This window comes from Diospyros lotus, chromosome 8 (genome assembly GCF_014633365.1).
Source record: "Diospyros lotus cultivar Yz01 chromosome 8, ASM1463336v1, whole genome shotgun sequence".
Classification (NCBI taxonomy): domain Eukaryota; kingdom Viridiplantae; phylum Streptophyta; class Magnoliopsida; order Ericales; family Ebenaceae; genus Diospyros; species Diospyros lotus.
Window position 1 is genome coordinate 3,764,295 of NC_068345.1, and position 27,554 is coordinate 3,791,848.

The 27,554-nt window shown below is 40.7% G+C and overlaps 1 protein-coding gene across 1 annotated transcript in view; it reads left to right on the forward strand.

The window, feature by feature from the left end:
- The first annotated feature begins 215 nt into the window (after positions 1–215).
- Positions 216–27,554, forward strand: part of LOC127807828 (protein LIKE COV 2-like) — a 36,529-nt gene continuing 9,190 nt past the window's right edge. The window contains exons 1-3 of the mRNA XM_052345956.1: positions 216–413; positions 26,161–26,213; positions 26,298–26,407. Coding sequence (XP_052201916.1) covers positions 294–413; positions 26,161–26,213; positions 26,298–26,407 — 283 coding nt within the window. The 5' untranslated portion in view covers positions 216–293. The remainder of the gene's footprint in view (positions 414–26,160; positions 26,214–26,297; positions 26,408–27,554) is intronic.

The following is a 27,554-nucleotide window of genomic DNA, read 5'->3' on the forward strand; positions in this document are numbered from 1 at the left end:
GCCAATGGTTGTGTGTTCTGTTCAATTGAAAACAGAAAACAAAATGCAGCAAGCAAGGACTCATTTGTGATTTTCTCTAGATCAGTTGGGGTAAAGCGTAATTTCAAAAACAGAAACGGTTGGTTTGCGTATTAGTCTGGACCAGTTGGGGTAAAATGTAATTCTCTAAAATAGGATGCTAAGAACAGAAGGGAAAACACAGGGAAGAATACATCGAATATATCGACGTTGAAGTCTTCCAGTCCACACTCTCTTTCTCTCTCTCTCCAGTTTGCACAACTTGGAGAGCAAAAATGGCGGAAGATAGGGAAGTCGCGTCGAGTGCAGTGGTCGGTCAAGATGACGAGGGCGTAAACGATCCCGAAGATCCCCCAAAATCTCCTCCTCATTCGCCTAGTTCTTCCACTCGCAAGGTCAATTTCAATTCTCTCTCTGTATATATGTGTAAATATTTGGTCACTACGTAGGGAAATCGGAAACGAATTTGTATATTTTTACATGTATACTCCAGTAGGACTTGTTTTGACATCAAATGCGTCCCGTTGTCATGGATCTGTTCGGTTTCGGAGTGTCTTTTTTTTTTTTTTTTAGGCCTTTCGTGTAATTGAACTAGGGAAAATGTTTATCTCCTGCGTTAATCTTAACTAGTGTTCTTATTTGCTGTTCCTCTGTTGTATAAGATAAATTGAGTGGATCAAATGGGTTGGCTTTGCGGAGATTAGGCTTTTCCAGTGTTGCCTACTGTACGAACTGTTCTAATACGTGGCATTGGAAGAAATTGTTCATTCGTCCCAAATTTATGGTGCCCAACCTACAGAACTTAGACAAGTAAAAAATGTCACAAAGGCCAACACAGTCTTTCTAAACTTTAGTTCATTATGTGTTTTTCTTACTCATAATAAAAGCTTTATATTAATATTAATGTATATGTTTTGGTTTATTGGGCAGTACAATGCTCTATACCGCTTATGATCAGATTGTGTAAATAATAAAAATCAAAACAAATAAAGAACATAGAAATTAATGTGGTTCTGCGTCAATGCCCACGTCCACAATCCCAACTACAAGATAATCCAGTCAATGTGTAACATTGCACGAGTAAACACAAACTACAAACCATCCAAATCATTGCAAGTCAACTCCAAATACTGATCACTCACACTCTGAGGATTCTAGTTATCAAGTTGTGGCACACTCCTTGGACACACAACCATAGTAACCTACCCAGAAACACACATTAGGTTCTCATATTGGTTCTCATATTATTGAGTTGTGGTCTTCAACTCTTGGCAGCTTGGCCCTCGCATGGCATCCCCAATGGGAATGGCATCTGTTATGATTAGGAGCTCTTAGAAACTGATTCAAGACTTAGATTTGCCAATTTCTCTACACTCCTTACCCGGAAATCAAGATAACAACAGAATATATTTAATAGCAATTGAAAAACAGAAAGGAAATGAAAGATAAGAACAATCAAATCATCCAAGAAGCACAGATTTATCCTGGTTCGGACTGCTTTAAAGCAATCCTACATCTAGCCTTCTCTCCGAGAATAAATTCACTAGAAATCAGTTGAAACAAGATACAAGAGCCTTTTTACTCTCCCTCACACAAGTTCGCTGCACTCTCAAGAGAATACAAGGACTAATTTTATCTCTAAGCCTTTCACTCTCTCTCTCGCTATCTTGACAGCATCACTTGCATCTAGAGAACAATCAGAATGATTGAGTATGTTATGACCGATTGCAAGCTCTCGCCTCCTATTTATAAACTTTAGGGAGGCGGCAATTACAAACGGCTTTAAAACTTGGCCTCTACAAAAAACCAACATACCCCCCAAAATAAAATAACTAAGTTATCTAATCTAACTTAGAAGAAAAAATACAGTCAGAATAAAATGTCTTCATTCTAACAGGTTCTTCTCTTCAACTTCTAGAGCTAATCTTCCATGCAAAAACCCAACAGCATCTTCCATCTATTCACATTTTAAATCTCTGGCATCAATAGTATCTTCCATCTGTTCATTCACACTTATCTGTTTTATATTGGAATTTGAGGAGTAACTTAACAACTCCTTCCTCAACTCAAATTCCCTATCATTCACGATCTCTCTCTCAATTACATAGGCCAGACATAAAAGTAGGTCAAGTCTCATGACACCCCAAATTCAAAACCCAAAATAAATTCCACAATTGTGTCCCTCCTACTTATCAGGATCATAGGGTTGACCTAGGGTTTTGATAGGAAGATGGAAGAATCAGAGGGAAATAGAACAGGAAGTAAGGGGGAAAATCAGAAGAAATGAGGGAGATATCAGAAGAATAGGGGGAGATATTCAGACAAAACAGCAAAAGAAGGAGAGATTAGAGAGAAATCAGAGGGAGATCAAGTGAGAATTGATGAGAGAGAAATCAGAAATTCTGTTTATCATTCAACTATGAACATTCTCTACCTAATCTAACTTGTTTACATGCTCTTCCAACTGAAAGGTACAATCATTGAAACAGCAAAGTACATCCACTAACTACCACTAACTAGTATATATAATACATAACTCCTGTTATATCCTTGGGGATCATTGGGGGTCTTGACACTACCTAGACACAATAATTATACTTCTTCTCACTATTTTCTTCTTTCTCTCTCTTCACGCCCAACAAGCCAAAGTCAATTAAAAAATTTGCAAACCCAAAGCCAAAATCTTCAAAATTGTAATTTGACCTATTTTTGTCAGGCCCATGCGATTAGAGATCGATTGTGAATAGTAGAGAATTTGAGTCAAGGGAGGAATTGTTAGGTTACTCCTCAAATTCTGGTATAAACCTAAATAAGTTTGAACTGACAGAAAATGCCATTCACACTGGAGATCTAGTTAAAATATGAACAGATGGGAAATGCCATTCATATTGGGGAATCACCTATAAATAGGCACCCCCACCCCTTGTTGTAAGTTTGCTAAGGTGAGCGTCATTGGCTTCATGTGAGGGCCAAGGTGCCAAGACCACACCTCAGTGATCTGAGAACATGATTTGTGCTTTCGGGCAGGTTAATATGAATGTGTGTTTGGGGAATATGCCACAACTTGATAACTAGAGTCCTCAAAGTGAGTGACCGATTATTTGGAGTTTTGATTGATGATTGGGATGGTTTGTAGTTTGTCCATGCAAAACTACACATTGAGTGGATTACCCCATAGATGTGGGATAGTGGACACAAGCATCAAGGCTGAACCATGTTAAATTCCTGTGTTCTTTATTTCTTTTTATTTTGTTATTTATGCAATCTGATCCCAAGCAATATAGTGCATTATACCGCCTAATAGAGTCCTTTTGAATAAGCAAGAAAAGATGTATACTGTGTATGAAACTAGGATTTATTAAGGCAAAAAAGAATGAAATTGTGTATGAAATATTTTGCTTTTATAGCTAATCAAATAAAAAAGTGATTACTCAAATATCCTTTGATTTACTTCTCATTTTTCAATAAAAATAATTTAGCTTAAAGTCCTTTTTTGCCGGATAGCACATATATATTTGAGGGAGAATAGAACCTAAATTTATTATTTTTATTAAAAAATCAGAAGTATTTGAAAGGATATTTTCTTTTCCTACTATTTTTCTTCCATTTTCTTTTTCCTCTATAAGTCCTAATTCTAGACATGGAGTTAAGGAAACAAACAGGAAAAATTTTTGGAAATAAAAGCTTGATAGTTAAAGTCACAGTTTTGAAAGTATATAATGTTTTAAAGTATGTGCTCCAATTAATAGTTTACTAAGGTTTTGTTTGGGAGAGATTTAGTGATGGAATGGATATGAGTGGAATGGATGTGAAATATTTTCTCCTCACTTGGGAGAGTAGGAATGGAAAAGAACGGAAAATATTTTTCCTTCTTTCAGAGAGCATTGAAATTGGATGGAATGGGAGAAATGAATAGTGAATATTAAATGACCATTATACCCTTTTAATAAAAAGATAAAGTATGATTAGGTCAAGAAGAAATTTGAACTTTTAAAAAACTATTAATGTTACCAACACACAAAATCAATTTTCATTCTATCCATTCTCTCCTAATTAAGGTGAGACATCCCAAACAGTAGAGTTTTGGAGCAAAATGGATGGGAAGTAGATTCGGCCATTTCATCCACCCATTACCATTGTCTCCTCAAACCAAGAGAATCCTTTTTGATCTATTTCCATTCCATACCTCTTTGCCAAACTCATTATAAGGTGTTAACCTTTTCAAGTTACAAAAGGTGCCATGTTTCATTTGTTGCACGTATAGAATTGGAGATACAAGCTTTTCCCAAATCAAACTAGAATTGGAAATACATCTATATATGTGTGTGCATTTGTAGTTGTCTTGAGATTAAATGAAAAGTAATTAAACACATTTTAATCCAAAGAGGAAAAATAAGAAGGCTTTTTCTCCCATTGAAAGGAGTGAATATTTTTCACAAGTTGCTTTGACAAGTGTATATTAACCATGTTAAGCACTCTTTGAGCTAATTTTAAGCAATGACATAAGTCTTGCTGTTGAGCAAGTATAATAATTTGCCAAAATTATATTGACCATATTTGTCTAGAACTTGGCGTGAAGATGCTTCATGATGGAACTGGGTAGGACTTGGATCCAATTATGATTGGTAGTTATGTCTTCCCTTTATGGTGTATAATTGTGCCTGTACAATTATTTCAATGGATGCATGCATATATTATGGGTTCATGCAACAACTTATCAAGCCTTAATCCCATTATGTGTATGCGGGGTCAGCTACATGAATCTATCTCACCAATCATTTCTATCTATAGCCTTATATTTGTAAGGCCCTTATAGTGCGTGAAAAAAAGTCTTATGGCCTTTTTTTTAACATGCATATTTGGGTAAGTTTGCATTTATGCCTTATGCACCTCTATCACCTGCACAATCTCTTTGTTTCTTTGGAGTATTTTGGACATCTTTGTGGGGACTTTTTCAACAAAAGAACTACAATAACTCCTACCATCTCTTAGAATTGAAATCCAGGTTGATTCTACCCATGGTTACCCATCTACAACTTTGTTATCTGATTCTATTTTATCTTTTCGCTTTTCTCTAAAAAAGAGCATCCCTAGTGCACAAAGTTCTCCACTTTGTAAGGTATAGGGAAGGGTCATTTTTTTTTTTTTTGGGTGTAGCCGTACATTTGCAAAGAGGCTGCCTACACTCAAACCCATGACCTTCCTGTCACGGGCTGGACATGATAAAGTCGTCCTCCTAATTTCGATGTGAATTAGGAAGATTCAAGAACAGAACAAGAGCAGAGAAAGAGAGAAACGAGAGAGAGAGAGGAGAGAGAGAGAGAGAGAGAGATTAGAAGTAGGGAGAAATTCAAAATTCAATCCCACGATGGTTCTCCCAAGAGAGTCTTGGAGAGAATATACACTCGACAGTGGAAGGGTAGGCTCGCTGCAGCAGATCCTATTCCTTCTTTCTATTGCAACCAACATTTTTGTCCTTTTCTAGCCATTACACGTGGGCCCTATAGGCTAAACTAATTCTTAACAGAGAATGACAACAAGAGAAACTAACAAATTACAGCAGTAAAGAAATAACAAAAGTTACAGCCATAAAGAAATTAAAATTTTAGGTAAGCTGGGGTTTTTCTCGTGACAATTCTTCCCTCTTAACAAATTTCTTGTCCGGCTGGCTGATCTCAGGAACTGTCTAAGTAAATCAGGCAAGTACTCCCAAGAGTTGTTCTTCGTTGATCCTTCCTTCCATTTTACTAACACATGAATGAGTGGGGCTCCCTGACTGTAAATTACCCTCCTGTCCAGTATAGCCTCCAACTCTTCCATTCTATTCCCTTCCTTAGGAAGTGTGGACAATGCTGGATTCACCAGTTCAGTACCCACTGCCCTCTTTAAGAGAGAGACGTGAAAAATTGGGTGAATTTGGGACTCTTCAGGAAGTTGCAATCGGTAGGCCACCTTCCCCACCTTGCTAATATAGTAAAGGGCCCATAATATCAGGGACTGAGCTTAGATACCTGCCCTCATGTGATTGACTTCAGATGGGAGTACTTCAGCCTCAAATACACCTTCTTCCCCACTGTAAACTCTCTATCACTCCTTCTTCGATCAGCCACCTGCTTCATTCAGTTATGAGCGGATGCCAATTCTTGTTTCAACTATCGTAGTACTCCTATCCTCTATTGTAAATACTCCTCAACCGAGGCTGTAGAGGTATGATCTCCTATAGTTGGTAGGAGGGGCGGTTTATACCCAAAGAAAGCCTCGAAAGGTGACATTTTTAGGGAGGAGTGGTGGTTAGAGTTATACCACCATTGAGCTAAAGACAGCCACCTATACTAGCCTTTAGGTTGTAGGATACACACACACCTCAAATATGTTTCCAAACTCTGATTCACCTTCTCATTTTGCCCATCCGATTGAGGATGATAAGATGTTTACATATTCAGTTTAATCCCCAGGGCCTTCATGTGTTCTTGCCACAAAAGGCTTGTGAAAATCTTATCATGATTTGAAATTGTCATCTTAGGAACAACATGTAACACCACCACCTGATCTAAGAAAACCCTTGCCACCTCTTTGGCTGTGTAGGGATGGACAAGCCCTATAAAATGGGCAAACTTGGTTAACCAGTTAACGATTACCAAAATGCTGTCCTTTCCTTCCGATTTTGGCAAACCTTCAATAAAATCCATTGATGCACTAGACCAAGCCAGTTCGGGTATTGGCAGAGGTTGCAATAGTCCCGGCTAAGCTACATTTTCATACTTGCTTCTCTTGTAAGTGTCACAGGCTAGCACAAACTCTTTTACTTCTGTCTTTAGTCTCGGTCAATGGAATAATTGTTTCACCTGTAGATATGTGTTTTGAATCCCAAAATGTCCCCCTATTGGAGATTCATGCAGGGCTTGCAAAATCTTTCTCTTGAGGCTGGTACTATTACCAATCACAATCCTGCCTTCATACCTTAGTAATCCATCCACCAATGTGTACCCCTCCAATTCCTTAGGCCCCACAACCAATCTTTCCAACACCTCCTTCACCTTTTCATCCCATTCATAGCTGTGTATTACCTCCAGGCACCAATCTGGAATTACAGCAGTCATAGTTACATTACTTCCTTCTTCATGACACCTCGATAGTGCATCCGCTGTCTTATTTTCTTTACCCTTCTTATACTGAATTGAGTAATCCATACCCATTAACTTGGCCATCCCATTCTTCTGCAATTGAGTTTGAATTTTTTGTTGCAGTAGAAACGTCAAATTTTCGTGATCGGTCTTGATTACAAACCCGCCTCCTTCTAGGTAATGTGTAATACCCAAAACTTTTGGGTTACTTTTAAAATAAGAAATATGAAGATTCAAAGGAATCGATATCAAAATAGCCCGAGAAAATGACCGAATCAGCCAGAGGGAATGCCCGGGGACTTAGATACCTAAGGAAATAGGCATGTCCCCAATGAGTATCTCGAAAAATGATTTTTAACATTGAAAGAAATTGGATCAGAGACAGTTTTCGGTACAGATTCGAATCAGGCTGAAAAATTGAATTATCGTAAAGGGCTTCCGAAAAGTCAACGGAACCCTTGAAAGAGTCAAATTCGGCCTGATAAGCAACCCTTAAATGGTTTCGGGATAAAACAAGGAGGTTTCGCAATCAAGGCATAATTCCTGGCCAAAGTGTAATTTTTGAAAATTTTCGAGAGAGGTCGAAACGACATTATTTTTGAAACTTTGGGGGTCAAATGAGAAGTTTAGAACGTGAGGGTTTTAATGAAAGTGATGAAAAGACTAGGGACTTCGTGGTAAGGGATGAAATGAAATTTCTAAAGTTGAGAGGGGGCAAAAGTGAAAATTAGCAAAAAAAAAACCTCCAACAGCCATGGCCAACCAACCCATCCCATCACCACTTTCTGCCATGGGAGACTCGAGGAAGTAGGTTAAGGGGCCTCAGGGCTTGGCTTAGACCGATCCGTGGCCGACAAAAGGGAGCAAAGTGGCTAGAATTACGGTCAAAGGTGGCTGAAATTTTGGCCACTGTAATCGAGTTTTGGGGGCCATTTTCGAGGGTTTTTGGATTGATCTAGGGCAAGATAAGACGTTAGTGGCCTTGGATTCCATAGGGAGGGTCGTTTAGAGGCTGGCTATAAATAGAGGTTGATTGGCCGAGAGTTCTTCAAATTTGAAGATTGAAATCGAGCACGTTAGAGGGTAATTCGAGCAACAAGGATAAGGGGCTTTCAATCCTTGAGAGTGGTAGAGTAATTCTAGAAGTTTTGGAGAGTTTTCGTGTAGGTTTGATGGGGTTTTGAGGGGTCGTCGGAAAGTGAGGCGAGTGTGTCGGCTGAGGCTTTAAAACCCTGGTTGAGGTACCTCGATCGTCCTTTCGAGCTTCAAGATAGTGCATTGGGATCGACTTGAAAAGAGTTTCAAGGTTGTGTGGCTGGTTTCATCGTTGGCGCCGGAGAAGATGATTAGCGTGAGGGTTACACGCGCCAGTCATCACGCGCAACCCACTCGCTTAGGCGCGTGAGCGCGCGTGGCCTATTAGGTAATTCTGAATTTTTTTTTATATTTTTTCTAATTTTATTTTAAGAATTATTGTGGAAAAATATTTGGGAAAATGTTTAAGTAGGTATTTATTTTGGAATATTAGTGAAGAAAAGTTGGAGAAAAATAGAAATAAATTGAGGAAAAATAGGGTTTAATATTTATTTGAATAAATATGATGAATATGGTGCTTTGTGATTTAAAACTGAGTGATTGTGCGACTTTCGAGGCTTAGCATGTAAATTGAGGCAGTGCACGCTTTTCGAGGTATTTTGAATCTTAATTTGAAGGTGAGTGGTTTTCCCTAAAAGCTTATATATGATATGAATTGCCTATGTTGAGCATGATAGTCAGGAAAGTGGCTAAGTTATATGAGCATTTTGTCATACCTATGCATGTATCGTTGCATCGTTATTCGTAATATTTCGTTGGCATGATATTATTGGCATATCGATACTTGTGTTGGGATGGGATGTCGTCCTGATAGTGTAGTCGTAATTCCTCAAGGACAATTGATGGAACAACATTAGGATTATTCTGAAAGTAGGTCGAGATTCTGTCTAGGGTTTCATGCCAGGCTGGTGGGTCAGGGAAGTTACACTAGGGCATATTTTTGTTCATGTCCATGCATCACTCATTCACGATTATTTTAACCCTCTCTTAGAAGATTTATCTTTTAATGTTGGACATTTGTTCCTAGAATATTTCACGTTCCAGGCGAGACTAGCAGTCAGAAGGGCAAAGGGGTGATCGAGGCATGAGTATGATGGAGGTTTTGTGGGCCTTATGCCAGGGCCAGGACCCTGTATCAGATGACTTTGTATTTTAGTTTGTACCTGTCATCGTATGGTTTTTTTTAAAATTATTATTGTAATATGATGTTGGGCGAACAATATGTATGAACTTATGTATGTTATGCTTTTTGAGGCTTCTTAAGGTTCTGATCTTACTTCTGCTTATGTTTAAGTATTTCATTTCCTTAGTTCTATCTTGGGAGTGTTATTCTTATATGATATGTTGAGGATTTTAGCATGATTCGTATGTATATATATATATATATAATCCTAGCATATATGAATGTCAGATCTCAGATCTGACAAAGATTTCCTCTGCAACTCCGATAGAATTGCGCGCGAATGAGAACCCGAAGGTAGAGAGATTAGGAGGAGAGAGATAGGGAAAGAGTAAGAGAGAGAATTGAGAGAGAGATGAGTGAGGAAAAGGTGATTCAATTTGTATTATCAGATGCCCGCTAAAGGCCCATAAGCTGGCTTATATACCCTCCTCAAGAAGGCGCCAACATTTGAATTATTACAATCAGCTAACTACCAGCTTCTACATATTTCCCAGCACCAATTGCCTCTACCCATTATTACTACATTACCCTTCGAGTAGCAGGCGCTCTTGCCCTTGACCGTGACAATTCCCCTCCCCTTCAGGTGCTTCTTGTCCTCAAGAAGAGTTTAGAGGAGTCCGATAGCCCTCGAAAATTGCTGGAGTAAGTCGGGGAGATACTCCCAGGTGTTATTTTCCGGATGGAGGTTGGACTAGCGAACGAGCACCTGAGTGAGGGGTAGATGCTGTTTGTATATCACACGTTTGTCCACGATAGCGACAAGTTCAGTTGTCGGTGGTGCTGCTGGAGTAGTCGGGGGTAGAGATGCGCTCACCGGGTTGTTACCAGGAGATGGTTTGAGGAGAGAGACGTGGTGCTGCTGGAAGCTGTAAACGGTAGGCCGTGTTGCCCACTCGAGCTAACACTTCATATAGCCCATAGAATTTAGGACTCAGTTTGGAGACTGCCGCTGGGGAAATAGTCTTCAATTGTTCAAGCCATAGTTTCAGATAAACCCGGTCCCCCACTGCGAAGGTGCGTTCACTCTGCTTTTTGTCAGCGTGTTGTTTCATACGGTTTTGGGCGTTAGCCCATTCATGCTTTAAGGTCTGCATCACTTGCTGTCGTTGGGTAAGATAATCGTCCATTGTGGCTACCAAGTTGGGTCCACCACTACTCGGTAACAAGGGCGGTTTGTACTCGAATAAAGCTTCAAACGGGGTCATCTTCAAGGACGAGTGGTAGTTGGTGTTGTACCACCATTGCGCCAAGGGTAGCCACTTGTGCCACTCGGCGGATTGCACCAAGCACACACACCAAAGGTAGGTCTCCAGGCATTGATTTACGCATTCCGTTTGTCCATCCGTTTCCGGATGATATGCCGAGGACATGTGGAGCTTGGTACCCAGTGATATCATAAGCTCCTTCCATAGTAAGTTGGTAAAGACTTTGTCGCGATTGGATACAGTGACTCACAGCAAGCCGTGTAATTTTCCAACTTGATCAAGGAACACTCGTGCCACTTCTTGGGCTGTGAACGGGTGAGTTAGACTTAGGAAGTGGCTGTATTTGGTGAGTCGGTCCACAATTACCAATATACAGTCTTTTCCCTCTGACTTGGGTAATCCTTCCACAAAGTCCATACTGATGTTGGCCCAAGCTTGCTCCGGTTGAGGCAATGGCTGCAGCAGCCCTGAAGGGTGAATGTTCTCATGTTTACAACGGCTGCAAATGTCACAATTCTTGATATAAGTCTGTACGGCCTTCTTCAACCCCGGCCAATGTTGTATGCGGTTATATGTGCTTTGGACCCCCGAATGGCCCCCTACGGGTGAGTCATGCAAGGCGGTTAGGATCTTTCTACGTAGCAGTTCGTCATCTCCAATGACCAGCTTCTCTTTATATCGTAGCAATCCATTCCTTAGCGAGTACCCCGGTTTGCTCGTGGGGTCTAATGTCAATTGCTCCAGCAGATCCTTGGTTCATTCTGTTTTCTCATAACTGGCGGCTACCTCTAAGTGCCATTCCGGTATGATAGAGGTCATGGCTGCCGTTGTTCCTTCCTCCATACAGCGGGAGAGGGCATCAGCAGCCTTGTTCTCGAGTCATTTCCTGTATTGAATAGTATAATCAAGCCCCATGAGTTTAGACATACCTTTCCGTTGGAGGTGGGTGTGTAACTTCTGTTGCAATAAGAATTTCAAGCTTTCATGGTCAGTGCGAACAACCATCTGACTCCCTTCCAAATAATGCCGCCATTTGTCTACTGCTATCAATACCGCTAGCAGTTCCTTCTTATACACACTAAGGCTGAGGTGCTTTGGTGCTAACGCCTGGCTGATGAAGGCTATAGGCCGACCTTCCTGAGCCAACACGGCTCCCACTCCATAGTTGCTGGCATCCGTTTCCAAAACAAACAGTTGATTAAAATCAGGAAGGGCCAGTGTGGGAACCTCACACATGGCTTTCTTCAGCATCTCAAAGGTAGCTTCAGTTGCTTCATCCCAATGAAATCCGTCTTTTTTGAGCAACACAGTGAGTGGCTTGTTGATGATGCTGTAATTTTGAACAAACTGCCTGTAATAACCCGTGAGACCCAAGAATCCCCGCAAACTCTTCACGGTTGTTGGCCTTGGCCAGTTATTCATAGCTGCAATCTTTTGGGGATCAGTGCTCACCCCTTTCTCTGATATAACATGGCCCAAATATTCCACTTGGGTTTGTGCAAAGGCACACTTGGACTTCTTGATGAACAGCTTATTGAATCGAAGGATTTGCAAGGTTAACTGCAAGTGTTCTATGTGTGTAAGGAAATTGGGGCTGTAAATTAGGATATCATCAAAGAAAACCAGAATGAATTGGCGAAGATAAGGTTCAAATATTTGGTTCATGAGGGCTTGGAAGGTTGCGGGTGCATTAGTTAAACCGAAAGGCATAACTAAGAACTCATAGTGTCCTTGGTGGGTCCTAAAGGTTGTTTTGTTGATATCGTGGGGATTCATACGGATTTGATGATATCCAGAGCGGAGGTCGAGTTTGGAGAAAACTTTGGCTCCATATAACTCGTCCAGTAGGTCCTCTATGATAGGAATGGGAAACTTATTCTTTATGGTCATGGAACTGAGTTGGCGGTAGTCTATGCAAAACCGCCAACTGCCGTCCTTCTTTTTGACTAGGAGAAGAGGGGAGGCATAGGGGCTAAGGCTGGGTTGAATGACTGATTGCTGAAGCATTTCCTTAACCATGCGTTCAATCTCAGCCTTTTGTTTCGGAGGATACCGGTAGGAACGAATATTAACCGGTTCGGAATTGGGTTTCAAGGTTATGGTGTGGTCTAGTTGTCTGGGGGGAGGTAGAGCTTTCGGTTCCTCAAACAAATCCTTAAATTCATCTAAGAGTTCATCAAGTAAGTCCAGTTGAGTTACCTCCCAAGGAAGTGAGTTGTTCTTCGTTGCTTCCAGCTTGATTTGTCCACCAAAATCCAGCTCTCCATCTTCCTGCTCAATAGTTTGTAGCGAGAACAATTGGGCCACTTACGTCCACTTGCTTTTAAACAGCTTGTGGAGTCTTTTACCTGAAATCAGTTTGCAAGTCCCTCTCTCCGCCCCGCCGGTGATAGTCATTTGTTTTCCCCCTTTTTCGAAAGTAACTTCCATTTTCTTGAAATCAAAGCAAATAGGACTTACCTCCCTCATCCAATCCACGCCTAAGACCATATCGCAACCTCCTAACCGGAGAAGCCTTAGGTCAGCTTCGAAGTCCTCCACCTGCATCTGCCAACAGAATCCCATGCAAGCAGACTTACAGATCAGCTTTTGTCCATTAGCCACTGTAACCGACAATGGTATTGTTCCGGTAAGTCGACACTGGAGCCTCTTAGCCACCCGTTCATCCAAGAAGCTATGTGTGCTTCCGCTGTCAATGAGTATCGACAGGTCATCCTTTTGCGCTTTACCATCTACCTTTATGATTTTACTTGTGGATACTCCCCTTAGTGCATGGAGAGAAATCTCCATTTTCTCTTCGTCTCCTTTAGTCCCTTGGGTCTCTGCTTCTTCTATTTCTTCTTCTTCTCCATCCTCTGTACCTTCTAGCAACAACAATTGGCATTTGCATTGATGGCCGGGTGTGTATTTGTCTCCACACCTGAAACAGAGCCCAGCTAATCTCCTCTGTTCCCTCAAATTGTTCCCAAACGATGGGGTTGGGGTCGGTAGAGCTAACGCCTTTCCGTTGGATCCCCCTGTTCCTCCTTCCTTGTTCCACCCCCGGTTACTCTGTTGATTCGGCGCCTGCCAACCTCTACTGACCCCTCTCTGTTTCTTCGATAAGGCCTCCACTGCTAATTCTTGCAGCTTAGCGCACTCAATAGCCTGTTGTACAGTTTTAGGTTTGAAACATTTTCACTATGGGGTGGATTTCTTCGTTCAAGCCACTGATGAAGCTTGACACGAAGTAACCTTCGGTAAGTGTGGGATTGGAAATTAACATGAGCGCCTTCAACTCCTCAAACTTTTGTTGGTAGACTTGCACAGCTCCTCCTTGTTTCAATTTATTGAATTCTTCTACTACGTCTAACATTCCTTTCTCCCCAAACCTTCCACACATTCCTTCCACAAATTCTTCCCAAGAACACTCATCTTTCACTCCCATCCACCCCTAGTACCACGCATCCCCCACATCATTGAGGTAGGCTGCCGCAATTGTTACCTTCTGTTGCTCGGCCACGTTGTAGAGACGAAACACTCTCTCACAACGCCTCACCCACCATCGCGGATTCTGGCCATCAAACAAAGGGATCTCCATACGCGGCATCAACGTCCCGCTCTGGTTCGATCCGTGCGCTATGCCAGATCTCCTAACTCCCGCGATTTCCTCCATCATTGGGTGCTCTGCTTCCAATTCCGCAAATCCCTCCGATCTACCATTTCCCCCTAGATCGTTTAGGATCGGTTCCGAATGTTCCCTCAGAGGAAACTCTGGAGATATTCGTACCTGAGTTTGGCGTGACAACATTAACATAAACTGATGCATGTGATCTCGGAGAGTCTGGTTCTGTTCTCTCATTTGCTCCTCCAATCGAGCAATCTGTGTTCGACTCTCCTCCCGCCACACATTCACCGCTCCATCGATCATTCTTTCCACCGAACTTTCAAACGTATCCATCCGATTCTGCATCTCCGAAACCGATGTAGTCACCTGCTGGAGCTGCGCCTCCATATGTTTCATTCGAGTGCTATCTGCCATAGCCCTTCTGATCGCCCACGATCGTGCTCTGATACCAAATTGTCAGATCTCAGATCTGACAAAGATTTCCTCCGCAACTCCGATAGAATTGCGCGCGAATGAGAACCCAAAGGTAGAGAGATTAGGAGGAGAGAGATAGGGAAAGAGTAAGAGAGAGAATTGAGAGAGAGATGAGTGAGGAAAATGTGATTCAATTTGTATTATCAGATGCCCGCTAAAGGCCCATAAGCTGGCTTATATACCCTCCTCAAGAAGGCGCCAACATTTGAATTATTACAATCAGCTAACTACCAGCTTCTACATATTTCCCAGCACCAATCGCCTCTACCCATTATTACTACATTACCCTTCGAGTAGCAGGCGCTCTTGCCCTTGACCGTGACAATGAAACACAATGCCTTGAAGAGGCAGGGCGTTACATAATGCCTCCATCTGTCCACTGCCATTAATACTGTTATGAATTCATTCTCATATATTTTGAGCCCTTGATGTTTAGGGCTCAAGACCTGGCTCAAGGATGCCAACAGTCTTCCCTCTTGTACCAATACTACCCCAATACCAGTCCCACTTGCATCCGTTTCCAGCACAAAGGGTTTTGTGAAATCTGGCAGTCCCAATACTGGCACCTTGTTCATGGCTTCTTCAACCTCGCAAAAGCCTCTTCTGTTGTAGTACCCTAGCTGAACCCCCATTTCTTCAGCAAATCAGTTAAATGTTTGCTAATGGTTCCATAGTTCTGTACAAACCGGCAGTAGTATCCGGTTAATCCTAGGAATCCCCTTAGGGCCCTCACAGATGTTGGCCTTGGCCAATTTACCATAGCTTCTACCTTCTTTGGGTTGGTACTAACTCCTTCATTTGATATAATATGCCCCAAATACTCCACTTATCCTTGACCAAATGCACACTTAGATTTCTTAATAAAGAGCTGGTTAGATTTGAAGATATCAAGGGTGGTTCTAAGATGAATCAAGTGTTAATCAAAGGTGGGGCTATAGATAAGTATGTTATCAAAGAATACAAGTATAAATTTTTGAAGATGGGGTTCAAAAATTCTATTCATGAGGGATTAAAAAGTAGCTAGGGCGTTGGTGAACCCAAATGGCATCACCAAGAATTCGAAGTGCCCGTGGTGGGTCCTAAAAGCTGTTTTATAGATATCTTCGGATTTCATCCTAATTTGGTGATAACCCGAACGCAAATCCAGCTTAGAGAAGTATTGAGCATGATGAAGTTCGTCCAAAAGGTCCTCTACCAAGGGTATAGGAAATTTATCCTTGATGGTCATGGCATTAAGTTGGTGATAGTCCACACAAAATCGCCATTAGCCATCTTTTTTTTTAACTAATAGGATTGGAGAAATAAAAGGGCTTTGGCTAGGTCGAATAATGGATTGTTGAAGCATGTCCCTAACCATTTTCTCAATCTCATTCTTTTGAACTGGGGGGTAGTGATAGGATCTACTGTTAACAGGTTCCATATTGGGTTTTAAATGGATTGAATGGTCAAACAATCTGGTTGAGGGTAAGGATTTAGGTTCAACGAAGAGATCCTCATATTCTACCAACAGTTTATTAATGATCTCTAAGTAGTGTACCTGGCCTGGACTCCCTTGGGGTGTGCTGATAGTAAGGCCGATCTCACCCTACATCATTTGATTTTCTGATCCTTCCTCGATGGCTACCATTGAGAAAAATTGTGCCAGCTGACTCCACCTTCACTTGAACACTCTCTGCAGCCTTTTTTCAGAGATCATCTTACAAGTTCCAGTCTCTTTATCCCCAAATAATATCATCCTCCTCCCTTCCTTCTCAAAGGATACCTCCATCTTGTTAAAATCAAAGCTGATGGGGCTTACCCCTTTCATCCAATCCACCCTAAGAACAACATCACAACCCCCCAACTGTAGCAATCTCAAATCTACCTCAAACTTCTCTCTTTGCATCTCCTAGCAAAAGCCGTTGCAGGATGACCTACTCAACACCTTTTGGCCATTAGCCACTGTCACACTCAAAGGGGGTGTCCCTGAAAGTGGACACTTCATCCATTTAGCCGTGCTTTCATCAAGAAAGCTATGGGTACTCCCACTGTTGATTAGGATCATGAGGTTGCCTTCCTTGACTTGTCCCTCCACCTTAATGATTTTGTTGTTAGCTACTCCTTTCAAGGTGTGAATGGAGATCTCCCCATTATCTTCCTCTTCTATATCCTCACAATCCACTTCCTTTGTCTCTTCTACTTCCTTTTCTTCATTCCCTTCTGGTAGAAGAATTTGTCTTTTGCACTGATGCCCGGTGTGGTATTTATCCCCACTACGGAAACAGAGGCCAGCTAACCTCCTATGTTCCCTCAATTGATCCCCAAACGATATTGAACTTGAGCCCACTCCACTTCTACTACCATTGTTTACCTTCACTGGTTCTCTACCGTATCCCATTCCCCCCCCCCCGTTAGAGGCTCCAGTCACCATTCCCTTTGTCCGTTGCCTCTGTTTTTTTAATAGGGCCTCCACCACCAGTTTCTGTAGACGAGCACTCACTGTTGCTTCTTCTACAGTTTGAGGTCTCAACACCTTAACCATCGGCCTAAGCTCCTTATTGAGTCCACTTAAATAGCTAGACACAGAGTAAGTTTCTAACAGATGAGGATTGTGTTGGATCATGAGAGACCGTAGCTCCTCAAAATGTGTCTAATAGGATTCTACACTCCCAGCCTGTTTGAGTTTATTGAACTCTTCTATGATATCCACCATGCTCTTTTCTCCAAATCTTTCACACAATTTCTCCGAGAACCCCTCCCAAGTACAATTCCTCCTTAGTCTTATGCACCTTTGATACCAGGCATCAAACACCTCTTTGAAGTAGGTTGATGCCAATGACACCTTCTGCCCTTCAGGAATATTATACCAATCAAACATCCTTTCACATTTTCTTAGCCACTAGCCTGGATTCACTCCCTCGAATGTAAGAATTTCCACCTGGGGCATGGGAAATCCCAGGTGGTGGGGATTAATTGGACCATTCCTTCCCTGGTTCAGTAATCCTTCCAACTCCTCCTCTAGGTAACCTCCGAGGTACCTTGTTCCCTATCCCTTGTAGAATTGGTTATGTTCTCTCTCTAGGAGGAAATTCGGGAGATAAACTTACCTTGTTCTGGCGGCCAAACATTACCATAAACTGCTGCATTTGGGCTGCCAAATCCTCTCTCACCCGTATTATGGAGCATTCTAATCTTCGTTCTAGCCCTTCCATGGAACTCTCTACCTTACGATCCATCGCCACAATCACTTCATGATTCCGGTTGGCTCCTATGATGCGGTCACCAATCAAGACTCGGCCCAAAGTCGACCCGACCATGCCGGAACAATATTTTAATACTTCTTAAGTTTTAGGATTCTACTTGGTTTAGGATTCTACTTTATGTTATTTTAATACTTCTTAAGTTTTTAGAATTCTATTTGATTTAAGATTCAATTTCATGTTTCTACTTGATTTAGGATTCTACTTCATGTTGGATTAGGATTTATTTCTATTTGGATTCTAGTTGAACTTTGTTTTCCAAATATTAGATGGATTTGGATTAGCCAAATACTATAAATATGCCTAGAATCTAGAGTTTGTAATCAAGTTTTTCTTAATCAAATTTCAGCAACCTATTTGGGTTTTCTTAGTAGAACAGTCTTGTTTTTGCGTCTTCTTGAAAGCTAAGCTTCAGCCATTGAAGTTTGCTCTTTCAAGGGTTTATTTTGGTGTGTTTTCTTCACACTCACGCTACACGCTGCGTCAGGTGGTATTAGAGCGGTTAATCAACCAATCAGATGGCCAATCTTGAAGGTAACGGTAGCAACCAGCCTCGTGACGGTGATCAGGGGTTGTCTGCAGTTTGAAGAGCAATCGAAGAACAGCGGGAAGTAACTCATACTATCCAGCAACGATTGGAGCAACATAGCAACCAATTGGGCACCTTATTACGAGTTGATGATGATAGGAACCTGAATAATGGGGTGAATCAAGCCGGAGCGGGAAGACCACCCATTAATCATGTCCTTGTTAATCATAGAAGACCAGTGATTGAAGATAACGATGAAGAGGATGATTTTGGTCGAGCAATAGCTAACCCTGGTGGTAGAGGGGTTAGGAGGAATGCGCATCAGCACAACCACTGGGGCAACGATGAGTATAAACTAAAAGTTGATATTTCCACCTTTAGTGGAGATCTTGATATTGAGGGGTTCCTGGATTGGATCACTGAGGTTGATCGTTTTTTCGAATACATGGAGATCCCAGATGAACGACAAGTAAAGTTAGTGGCTTACAAGTTGAAGGGCGGTGCATCTGTTTGGTGGGAGCGATTAAGAGAAACGAGATTGAGGGAAGGCCGACAGCCAGTTCAGACATGGAGACGAATGAAACAACTGTTAAGAGGTAGGTTTTGGCCCCTTGACTATGAACAATATATGTTTGAAGCTTATCAAAGATGTGCACAAGGAATGAATAGTGTGAATGAATATACCTCTGAGTTTTTATGATTAGCGAAGAGAAACCAATTGTCAGAAAGTGACAATCAACAAGCAGCTCGTTACTTGAATGGATTGAAGTTTGCTGCTATTCGTGATAAAATTGAGGTTTAGATGGTTCTGAGTATGCAAGAAGCAAGGAACTTAGCTTTAAAGGCTGAGTTAATGTTGAGTGAGAGATCTCATAATGACAACTATCGTCGGTATAGTGGGAATGAAAATAAACAACCAGCTTTTGATAAAGGCAAGTCGGTTCAAGGAGCGCAACCCTCCAATCCACCCCATACAGTCAACCCTAATAAGGCTACAACGGGGGGAAACATTCGAGGTACTACTTCTAATCTTCCAAAATCCCCTAATCCTTATGCAAAGCCTATTCTTTTAAAATGTTTCAAGTGCAATGAGGTTGGGCATCGATCTAGTGATTGTCCAAGGAGGAAAACAGTTAACATTGTAGAAAAGGAAGAGGAAGATGTTGCTGAAGAGGAAGTATATTGCGGGCCTGATGGGGAGGATGACGAAGAAGATTATGGACATGGGCAATATACCTGTGTAGTGAGGAAGTTAATGCTATCTCAAAAGAATGAAGATACTACTCAACGGTATAAGCTTTTTCGCACGAGGTATACGATGAAAGGAAAAATCTTTGAGTTGATTATTGATAGTGGAAGTCAGGAGAACATCATAGGAAGAGACGTGGTGGCAAAGATGCAGTTAACTCCTGAAAAACATCCAAGCCCTTACATGATTGGATGGATCAAAGAAGTTGGTGGCATATACGTGGATGAACGTTGCAGGGTGCCTTTCTCTATTAGTAAGTACTCCGACGAAGTCTATTGTGATATTGTTGATATGGATGCTTGCCATATTTTATTTGGGAGGCCTTGGCAATTTAATGTGGATGCTAAGCACTCGGGTAGGAAGAACACATATTAGCTTGAGAAAAAAGGTGTGTGTTATACTTTGTTACCCATAGTGGAAAAGAATCAAACCAAAGCTTCTAAAGTGGAGGGGCGAAATTTTCTTACCATTACACATAAACACATTGAGTTTGTGAGGGAGTGTAAGGATACTCGAGAGGTTCACTTATTGGTTATCAAGGGAGAGAGTGTGAGTGAGCTACTGAAGGTGAATCAAATTCCAGTGGAGGTGCAGGGATTGTTGGAGGAATTTCATGATGTGGTTCTTGAGGAGTTGCCTAATGAGCTATCTCCTATGAGAGATATTCAACACCACATTGACTTGGTTCCTGGTGCTAGCTTGCCTAACCTACCACACTACAGGATGAGTCCTAGGGAGAATGAGATTTTGCGTGAGCAGGTAGAGGAATTGTTGAGAAAAGGGCACATTCAGACTAGCATGAGTCCATGTGCAGTGCCAGCATTATTGACACCAAAGAAAGATGGGAGTTGGAGGATGTGTGTTGACAGTAGAGCCATCAACAAAATTACTATTGGGTACAAATTTCCAATTCCTAGGCTCGACGACATGCTTGATCAACTTGATGGGGCTGTGATTTTTACCAAAATTGATCTTAGAAGTGGTTATCATCAAATCAGAATTCGACCTGGAGATGAGTGGAAGACAGCTTTCAAGACGAGAGATGGGTTGTTTGAGTGGTTAGTCATGCCCTTTGGACTAACCAATGCACCAAGCACTTTCATGAGACTAATGAACCAAGTATTACGCCATTTCATTGGTAAATTCGTTGTGGTGTATTTTGATGATATTTTGATATACAGTAAGTCTATTAATGAGCATGAGGGGCATATTCGAGAGGTGTCGAGGGAAAACAAACTTTATGCTAATTTGAAGAAGTGTACTTTTATGAGAGAGAGCTTGTTGTTCTTGGGCTTTGTTATAAGTAAAGAGGGCGTAAAGGTATGTTGAAGTTTGCCTAGAGTTTGTGCGGTAGAAGATCGGTAAAGTATGGAAGATTATTGGCTGGAAGTTATTAAATAGTTAGGGTTTTTTAAGCCAAAGTGTAATTAATGTAAACTTTGGGGGTCTAACTGTAATTTCCCTATAGTCATTAGTTATATGGGGGTTCTGCCTCCTCTATAAATAAGAGGGCAAGGCGGCAGTCTAACATCTTCCTCTCTCTTGCCAAGTTCTCTTCTTCTATTGTGAGTATTCTTTGTTCTAGAGAAAGTGAGGCATATGTATTGTGTTCTTGAGTTTTCTTGGAGTGAACAAGGGCTGTACTTGAGCGATAGGATTGAGAGAGAGGTTGGGTTTTGTACTGATCAGTTTCATCCTAATAAAAGGCTGCTCTTGGTGGGTGTTTGAAGGCTGGATGTAGGATTGCCAAAGGCATTCCGAACCAGGATAAAATCTGCGCCTAATGCTGTTTGGTTTGATCTTTTTATTCTGTTATTTCCTTTTCTGTTGTCCATATATTCTGTTTCTATTCTTTCATTGCATCCGAGAGTGTTTGAGAGGGTTTATGTGAGGGTTTTCTCGCCTAAGGTTGTAACCTAAGAGTCCTAAGGTTAACAAGGTAGATGAGGAAAAAGTGCGAGCTATTAGAGAGTGGCCAACTCCTAAAAATGTCAGTGATGTGCGAAGTTTCCATGGGTTAGCAACTTTCTATAGGCGGTTTATCAAACACTTTAGTAGTATTGTGGCTCCAATTATTGAGTGTTTAAAGAAAGGAAAGTTCCATTGGGGTGAAGAACAAGAGCAAAGTTTTACCTTGATAAAAGATAAATTATGTACCGCTCCTGTCTTAGCTTTGCCAAGCTTTGACAAATTGTTTGAGGTTGAGTGTGATGCGAGTGGAGTGGGTATAGGTGCTGTGTTGTCCCAAGAGAAGAGACCAATTGCATTTTTCAGTGAGAAGTTGTGTGAAGCCAGAAGAAAGTGGTCTACTTATGATAAGGAGTTTTATGCAGTAGTGAGGGCTCTTAAGATATGGGAACATTACTTGATTGCCAAAGAATTTGTTCTTTACACGGATCATCAAGCTCTTAAGTACTTGAGTAGCCAAAGGCAATTGAGGAGTGATATACATGCTAGATGGTCTGCTTTTATTGATAAATTTTCAAATAAAATTGTACATAAGTCGGGACAGCATAATCGAGTGGCAGACGCTTTGAGTAGGCGTGTGGATTTGATCAGGACCCTTAGTGTTGAGATTGTTGGGTTTGAGTGCTTGAAAGAATTATATGCGACAAACGAGGATTTCAAACATGTGTGGAAACAATGCATGTCTCAGCAACCATCAGGAGATTTCTATGTGCATGATGGGTTTCTCATGAAGGGAAATTAGCTGTGCATCCCTTGCACATCTCTTTGTGAGAAAATTATTCGGGATTTGCATGGTGGTGGCTTAGCAGGGCATCTTGGTAGAGACAAGACTATTGAAGCTGTTATGGGAAGGTATTATTGGCCAAGAGCAAGGAGAGATGTTTCTATTATTGTGGCGAGGTGTTATATATGTCAAACAGCTAAGGGGCACTCTTCTAATGCCAGTCTCTACATGCCATTGCCTGTTCCCAATGCTATTTGGGAAGATTTGCCTATGGACTTTGTGTTGGGTCTACCGCGAACCCAACGAGGTATGGATTCTGTTTTTGTAGTGGTTGACAGGTTTTCCAAGATGGCGCACTTTCTCCCATGCAAGAAGACGGCAGATGCAGTAGCTACAGCCAAACTGTTTTTCAAGGAGATTGTTAGACTACATGGAGTCCCTAAAACTATTACTTCGGATCGTGATACAAGGTTTTTTAGTCACTTCTGGATTACCTTGTGGAGAATGTTCGATTCATCTTTGAATTTCAGTAGCACAACACATCCCCAGACTGATGGACAGACAGAGGTGGTGAATCGTACCTTAGGAAATCTGATTCGTAGTGTTTGCAAAGACAAGCCAAGACAATGGGACCTCGTCATAGCTCAAGCGGAATTTGCCTACAACAATGCCATGCATAGCTCAACAGGAAGATCACCATTCTCTATCGTATACATGAAAGTTCTTAATCATGCATTGGATTTGGTAAAATTACCAAAGGTACCAGGTTTCAGTGTTGCAGCTAGTGACTTAGCCGAACACGTTCAAGCAGTTCAGGAAGATGTCAAGCAAAAGTTGTATGAGGCGAATAAGAAGTACAAGGCAGCAGTTGACAAGCATAGGAAGCACAAGGTATTTACGGTTGGAGATGAAGTCATGATATTCTTGAAGAAGGAACGGATTCCTACAGGACAACAGAACAAGCTCAAGCCAAAGAAGTATGGTCCTTACAAGATTACAAAGAAGATCAATGATAATGCTTATGTTGTGGATTTGCCAAATCATATGGGTATTTCCAAAACATTCAATGTTGCTGATATTTCTTTGTATTTGCCGGACGTTGAGTTATCATACCCAGATCATAATTCGAGGACGAATTCTTCTCAAGTGGAGGTGAATGATGCGGTCACCAATCAAGACCCGGCTCAAAGCCGACCCGACCATGTCGGAACAATATTTTAATACTTCTTAAGTTTTAGAATTCTATTTGGTTTAGGATTCTACTTTATGTTATTTTAATACTTCTTAAGTTTTTAGAATTCTATTTGATTTAGATTTCAATTTCATGTTTCTACTTGATTTAGGATTCTACTTCATATTGGATTAGGATTTTTTTCTATTTGGATTCTAGTTGGATTTTGTTTTCCAAGTATTAGATGGATTTGGATTAGCTAAATACTATAAATATGCCTCGAATCTAGAGTTTGTAATCAAGTTTTTTTTAATCAAATTTCAGCAACCTATTTGGGTTTTCTTAGCAAAACAGTCTTGTTTTTTCGTCTTCTTAAAAGCCAAGCTTCGGTCATTGAAGTTTGCTCTTTCAAGGGTTTATTTTGGTGTGTTTTCTTCACACTCGCGCTATACGCTGCGTCATCCTAACTCCAATTGCTCTATCCGATTTTGTGTGTCGACCATAGTCAAGTTGAACTGATGCAATTGCGATTTCTAAGGCCTTCATGCGAGTTCCCTCCGCCATCGTCTTTATCCCAATGCTCGGTCGAGGATGGTGGTTCTGATACCAAATTGTCATAGGCTGGCATTGATAAAGTCGCCCTCCTAATTTCAATGTGAATTAGGAAGATTCAAGAACAAAACAAGAGCAGAGAAAGAGAAGAGAGAAACAAGAGAGAGAGATTAGAAGTAGGGATAAATTTAGAATTCAATTCCACGATGGTTCTCCCAAGAGAGCCTTGGAGAGAATATACACTCGACGGTGGAAGGGTAGGCCCGCTGCAACAAATCCTATTCCTTCTTTCTGTTGCAACCAACTTTTTTGTCCTTTTCCAGCCATTACACGTGGGCCCTATAGGCTAAATTAATTCTTAACAAAGAATGACAGCAAGAGAAACTAACAAATTACAACAGTAAAGAAATAACAAAAGTTACCACCATAAAGAAATTAAAATTTTGGGTAAGCTGGGGTTCTTCTCATGACACTTCCATTCACAAAAGAGCAACCTAACCATTGCCACCAATGCTCAGCCTTTTTTGGCTTTTCTTTGTGACATAGTAATTTTGTTGCTATCTATTGTTAGTTTGTTTGGATCATAGTTGTTAAAGGCGCAAGGCGCCAGTTCAGCGCCTCGCCTGGGCCGAGGCGAGGCGATTTCAGTGAGGCGCACGCCTTACACGATGAGGCACCGAGGCGAGAGGCGCGCCTCATGAAACCTTAATGAAACCTAGGTTTTAATTAAAACCTAGGTAGTCCAATTCCTCCTCTCTTCTCAATTCCAACATGTACACATTATAACATATTTAAATTTCTTTATTTTAAGTAAATGTCCACATTTTCTTTTATTTATATTTATCTTCCATTTACTTTAATACATAAATGTAAATAAGAAAGTACCTCTCATTTGGATTTAATAAAAATATCTAAAAAATCAAAATCCATAACAATAAGAAAATAGAATTTTGGTTTTAGTACAAACTCAGGATTTAACGATTTTACTATTCCCAAAATACATACCTACTATTTCTTGAAAAATTCATTAAAAATTATTTTAACAACAATGAATATTAGCTATCAAAATATCAGGAGATAGTTTTTCAAAATGAAAACATTTTCTTATATGTCTCCTTATAATGTGCTAATCTTCCAGACTTAGAAAAATAGTATTTTTCAAAATAAAAAACATTTTCTTGATTGAAGGGGATGATGAAGATATTGACTTTGATGTTGATGATCTCCTTGATGATGATTGATTAAAACTTCTTTATTGATTGTGGACTTGTAGTGTTTATATGTTTGTTTAGAACTTTGCATGATGATTGGTACTTGTTTGAGTTTGAGACTTTAAGTTTGAACTTTGATGATGTTTCTAGTTTAGAATTTTGCATGATGAATGAATCAACTTTGATGATGTTAGTTTAGAATCTGAAGATAATGAATCATTAATGATATGCATGTGTTATTATTGATAATTTGATAGTTTTTTATGATTTTACAAGATTTTGAGTTTTTTTTCTAAAAGGTGCGCTTCGTTTCGCAAAGGTGCGCCTCGCGTCTTTCAGAACTATGCTGGATCCCATGTTAGGTCATATTAGACTTTTTGTTTCTTTTAGGTTAATTATGTGCTCGGACTTCGGATTAAATGCTAGGTTAGAAGAACGAGATACAAGTGTCTCTTTTAGCAGATCTGTGGCTTTGCTAAAGGGATAACCTAAAATGGCCACCTTTGTTTTTTTCTTTCCTTTCTGTTTTTAAAATGGATGGAAAGGTAGAATTCATGTAGCTGACCTCACATAGTGGGATAAAGGATTGGTACGTTGTTGTTGCTGCTGCTGTTGTTTTTCTTGTTTTTTTCCCTCCTATCTTGATGTTTCCATTCTCCCATACATATAATGTAAAGTGTGGTACTGGATAAGCATGCATTAAGCCAAATAGTAAAAGGATTTGGTTATCTGTTTCTCATCCATGTAGCTATACTGTGAAAATGGACTTTTTATGCATTTCATATGGTATTGACTGTAAATACTTGATCAGGCTTGCTATGCCGTTCTCCAGAGTTGGGTTTCAAAGAAGTTCATGACTGGATGGTAATCAACATTAACAATCATAATTTTTTGTTATATTTACCTTTTCTTTTATTGTAACTATGGTTTTAAATTGTGAAATGGCAGCATGGTTCTCTTTCCTGTAGCTGTTACATTTTTCATTACATGGTGGTTTATTCAGTTTGTTGATGGTTTCTTCAGTCCCATATATGAAAGGCTTGGCTTCGACATTTTTGGTAAGTCATCACACATGGTTTGTGTTCATCCTTCCATGTTTTTTGGGACACAACGAAACTTTTACTTTTTGTTCTCAGCTTCAAATTGTATGTCATGTCAGAATGACCTAAAAATGAAATTGAACTGCTACACAGGCATTAGTGGCAAAGATGTAAGATGCCATTTTCTTAATATGTTCGAGGTGGTAAACTTATGGGCTGTGGACTCAAAAGGAAATTGGTATGAGGGCAATATAAACAAGGAAAAATGAAAAGTTTAGGATAAAACTTGCATTTTCTACTGCACAGGAATAAATTTGTCATCAAATCTTCTAGATTCTGTCTGATGATTGAGGAGTTCTAGGTTTAAAGGTTATATCTAAAAGTCATGAAGCATGGTCTAAATCATGAATATCCTTCTTCAAAGTGAGATGGGTTCTGTTCTATTTTTAACTATTCATGTTTTTATTTTTTCTCTCAATGGTAATAGCTTTAAAAATCTGAGGGAGTCTGTCAGGGAGGCGAGGTCCATTGATGGCTTTCTAGGAACTATAATGAGTGATGAGCTGGTGTGGAATTGATGGAGTTTAGAAGGGGGAGAGTTAAAAGCAATTTAAGAAGAGAGAGCAGCAGTGGAGAATTTGAGCTGGAGTGACTGGGATTTCTTTAGGTCTATTTTCAATCAATCATCAATGAAGGATTGAACCCCATATTTTTAGTGGAGGAATCAAGCCAAAGAGCTGACATCAAAGGGGCAAGGTCATGAGATCATGCAACTGTGATCTAGGCCATACATGGTTTGTGCACGTTCTTCATCTTTTCAGTTCTCTCTCCCTTTGAACTGACCCTTTGGGTCAAAGGATCTATCCTTGACAAACCCATAATTCAAGCTTCCATTTCACAAAGCCCTCAAGGTCCCACTTCAAGAAAACCCTAAACATTGCCTTAGCCTTGGTTGTCGGAACTGTCAAGTCTGTTGGGAGTGATTGAAAGACATAGGAACCAATGGGGCTGCTTATAACATGTATGCAGGAGCGGCCTATGGAGTGTAGGAGTGGCATGTGGGCAGCCTGTAGAAGCCATGAAGTATGCTTGGGGATTGTATTTCAAGGAGCTCCCAGTGGCAATTAGTAAGGTGCCCGAGCATAAAATTTTTACACCTGAGCTA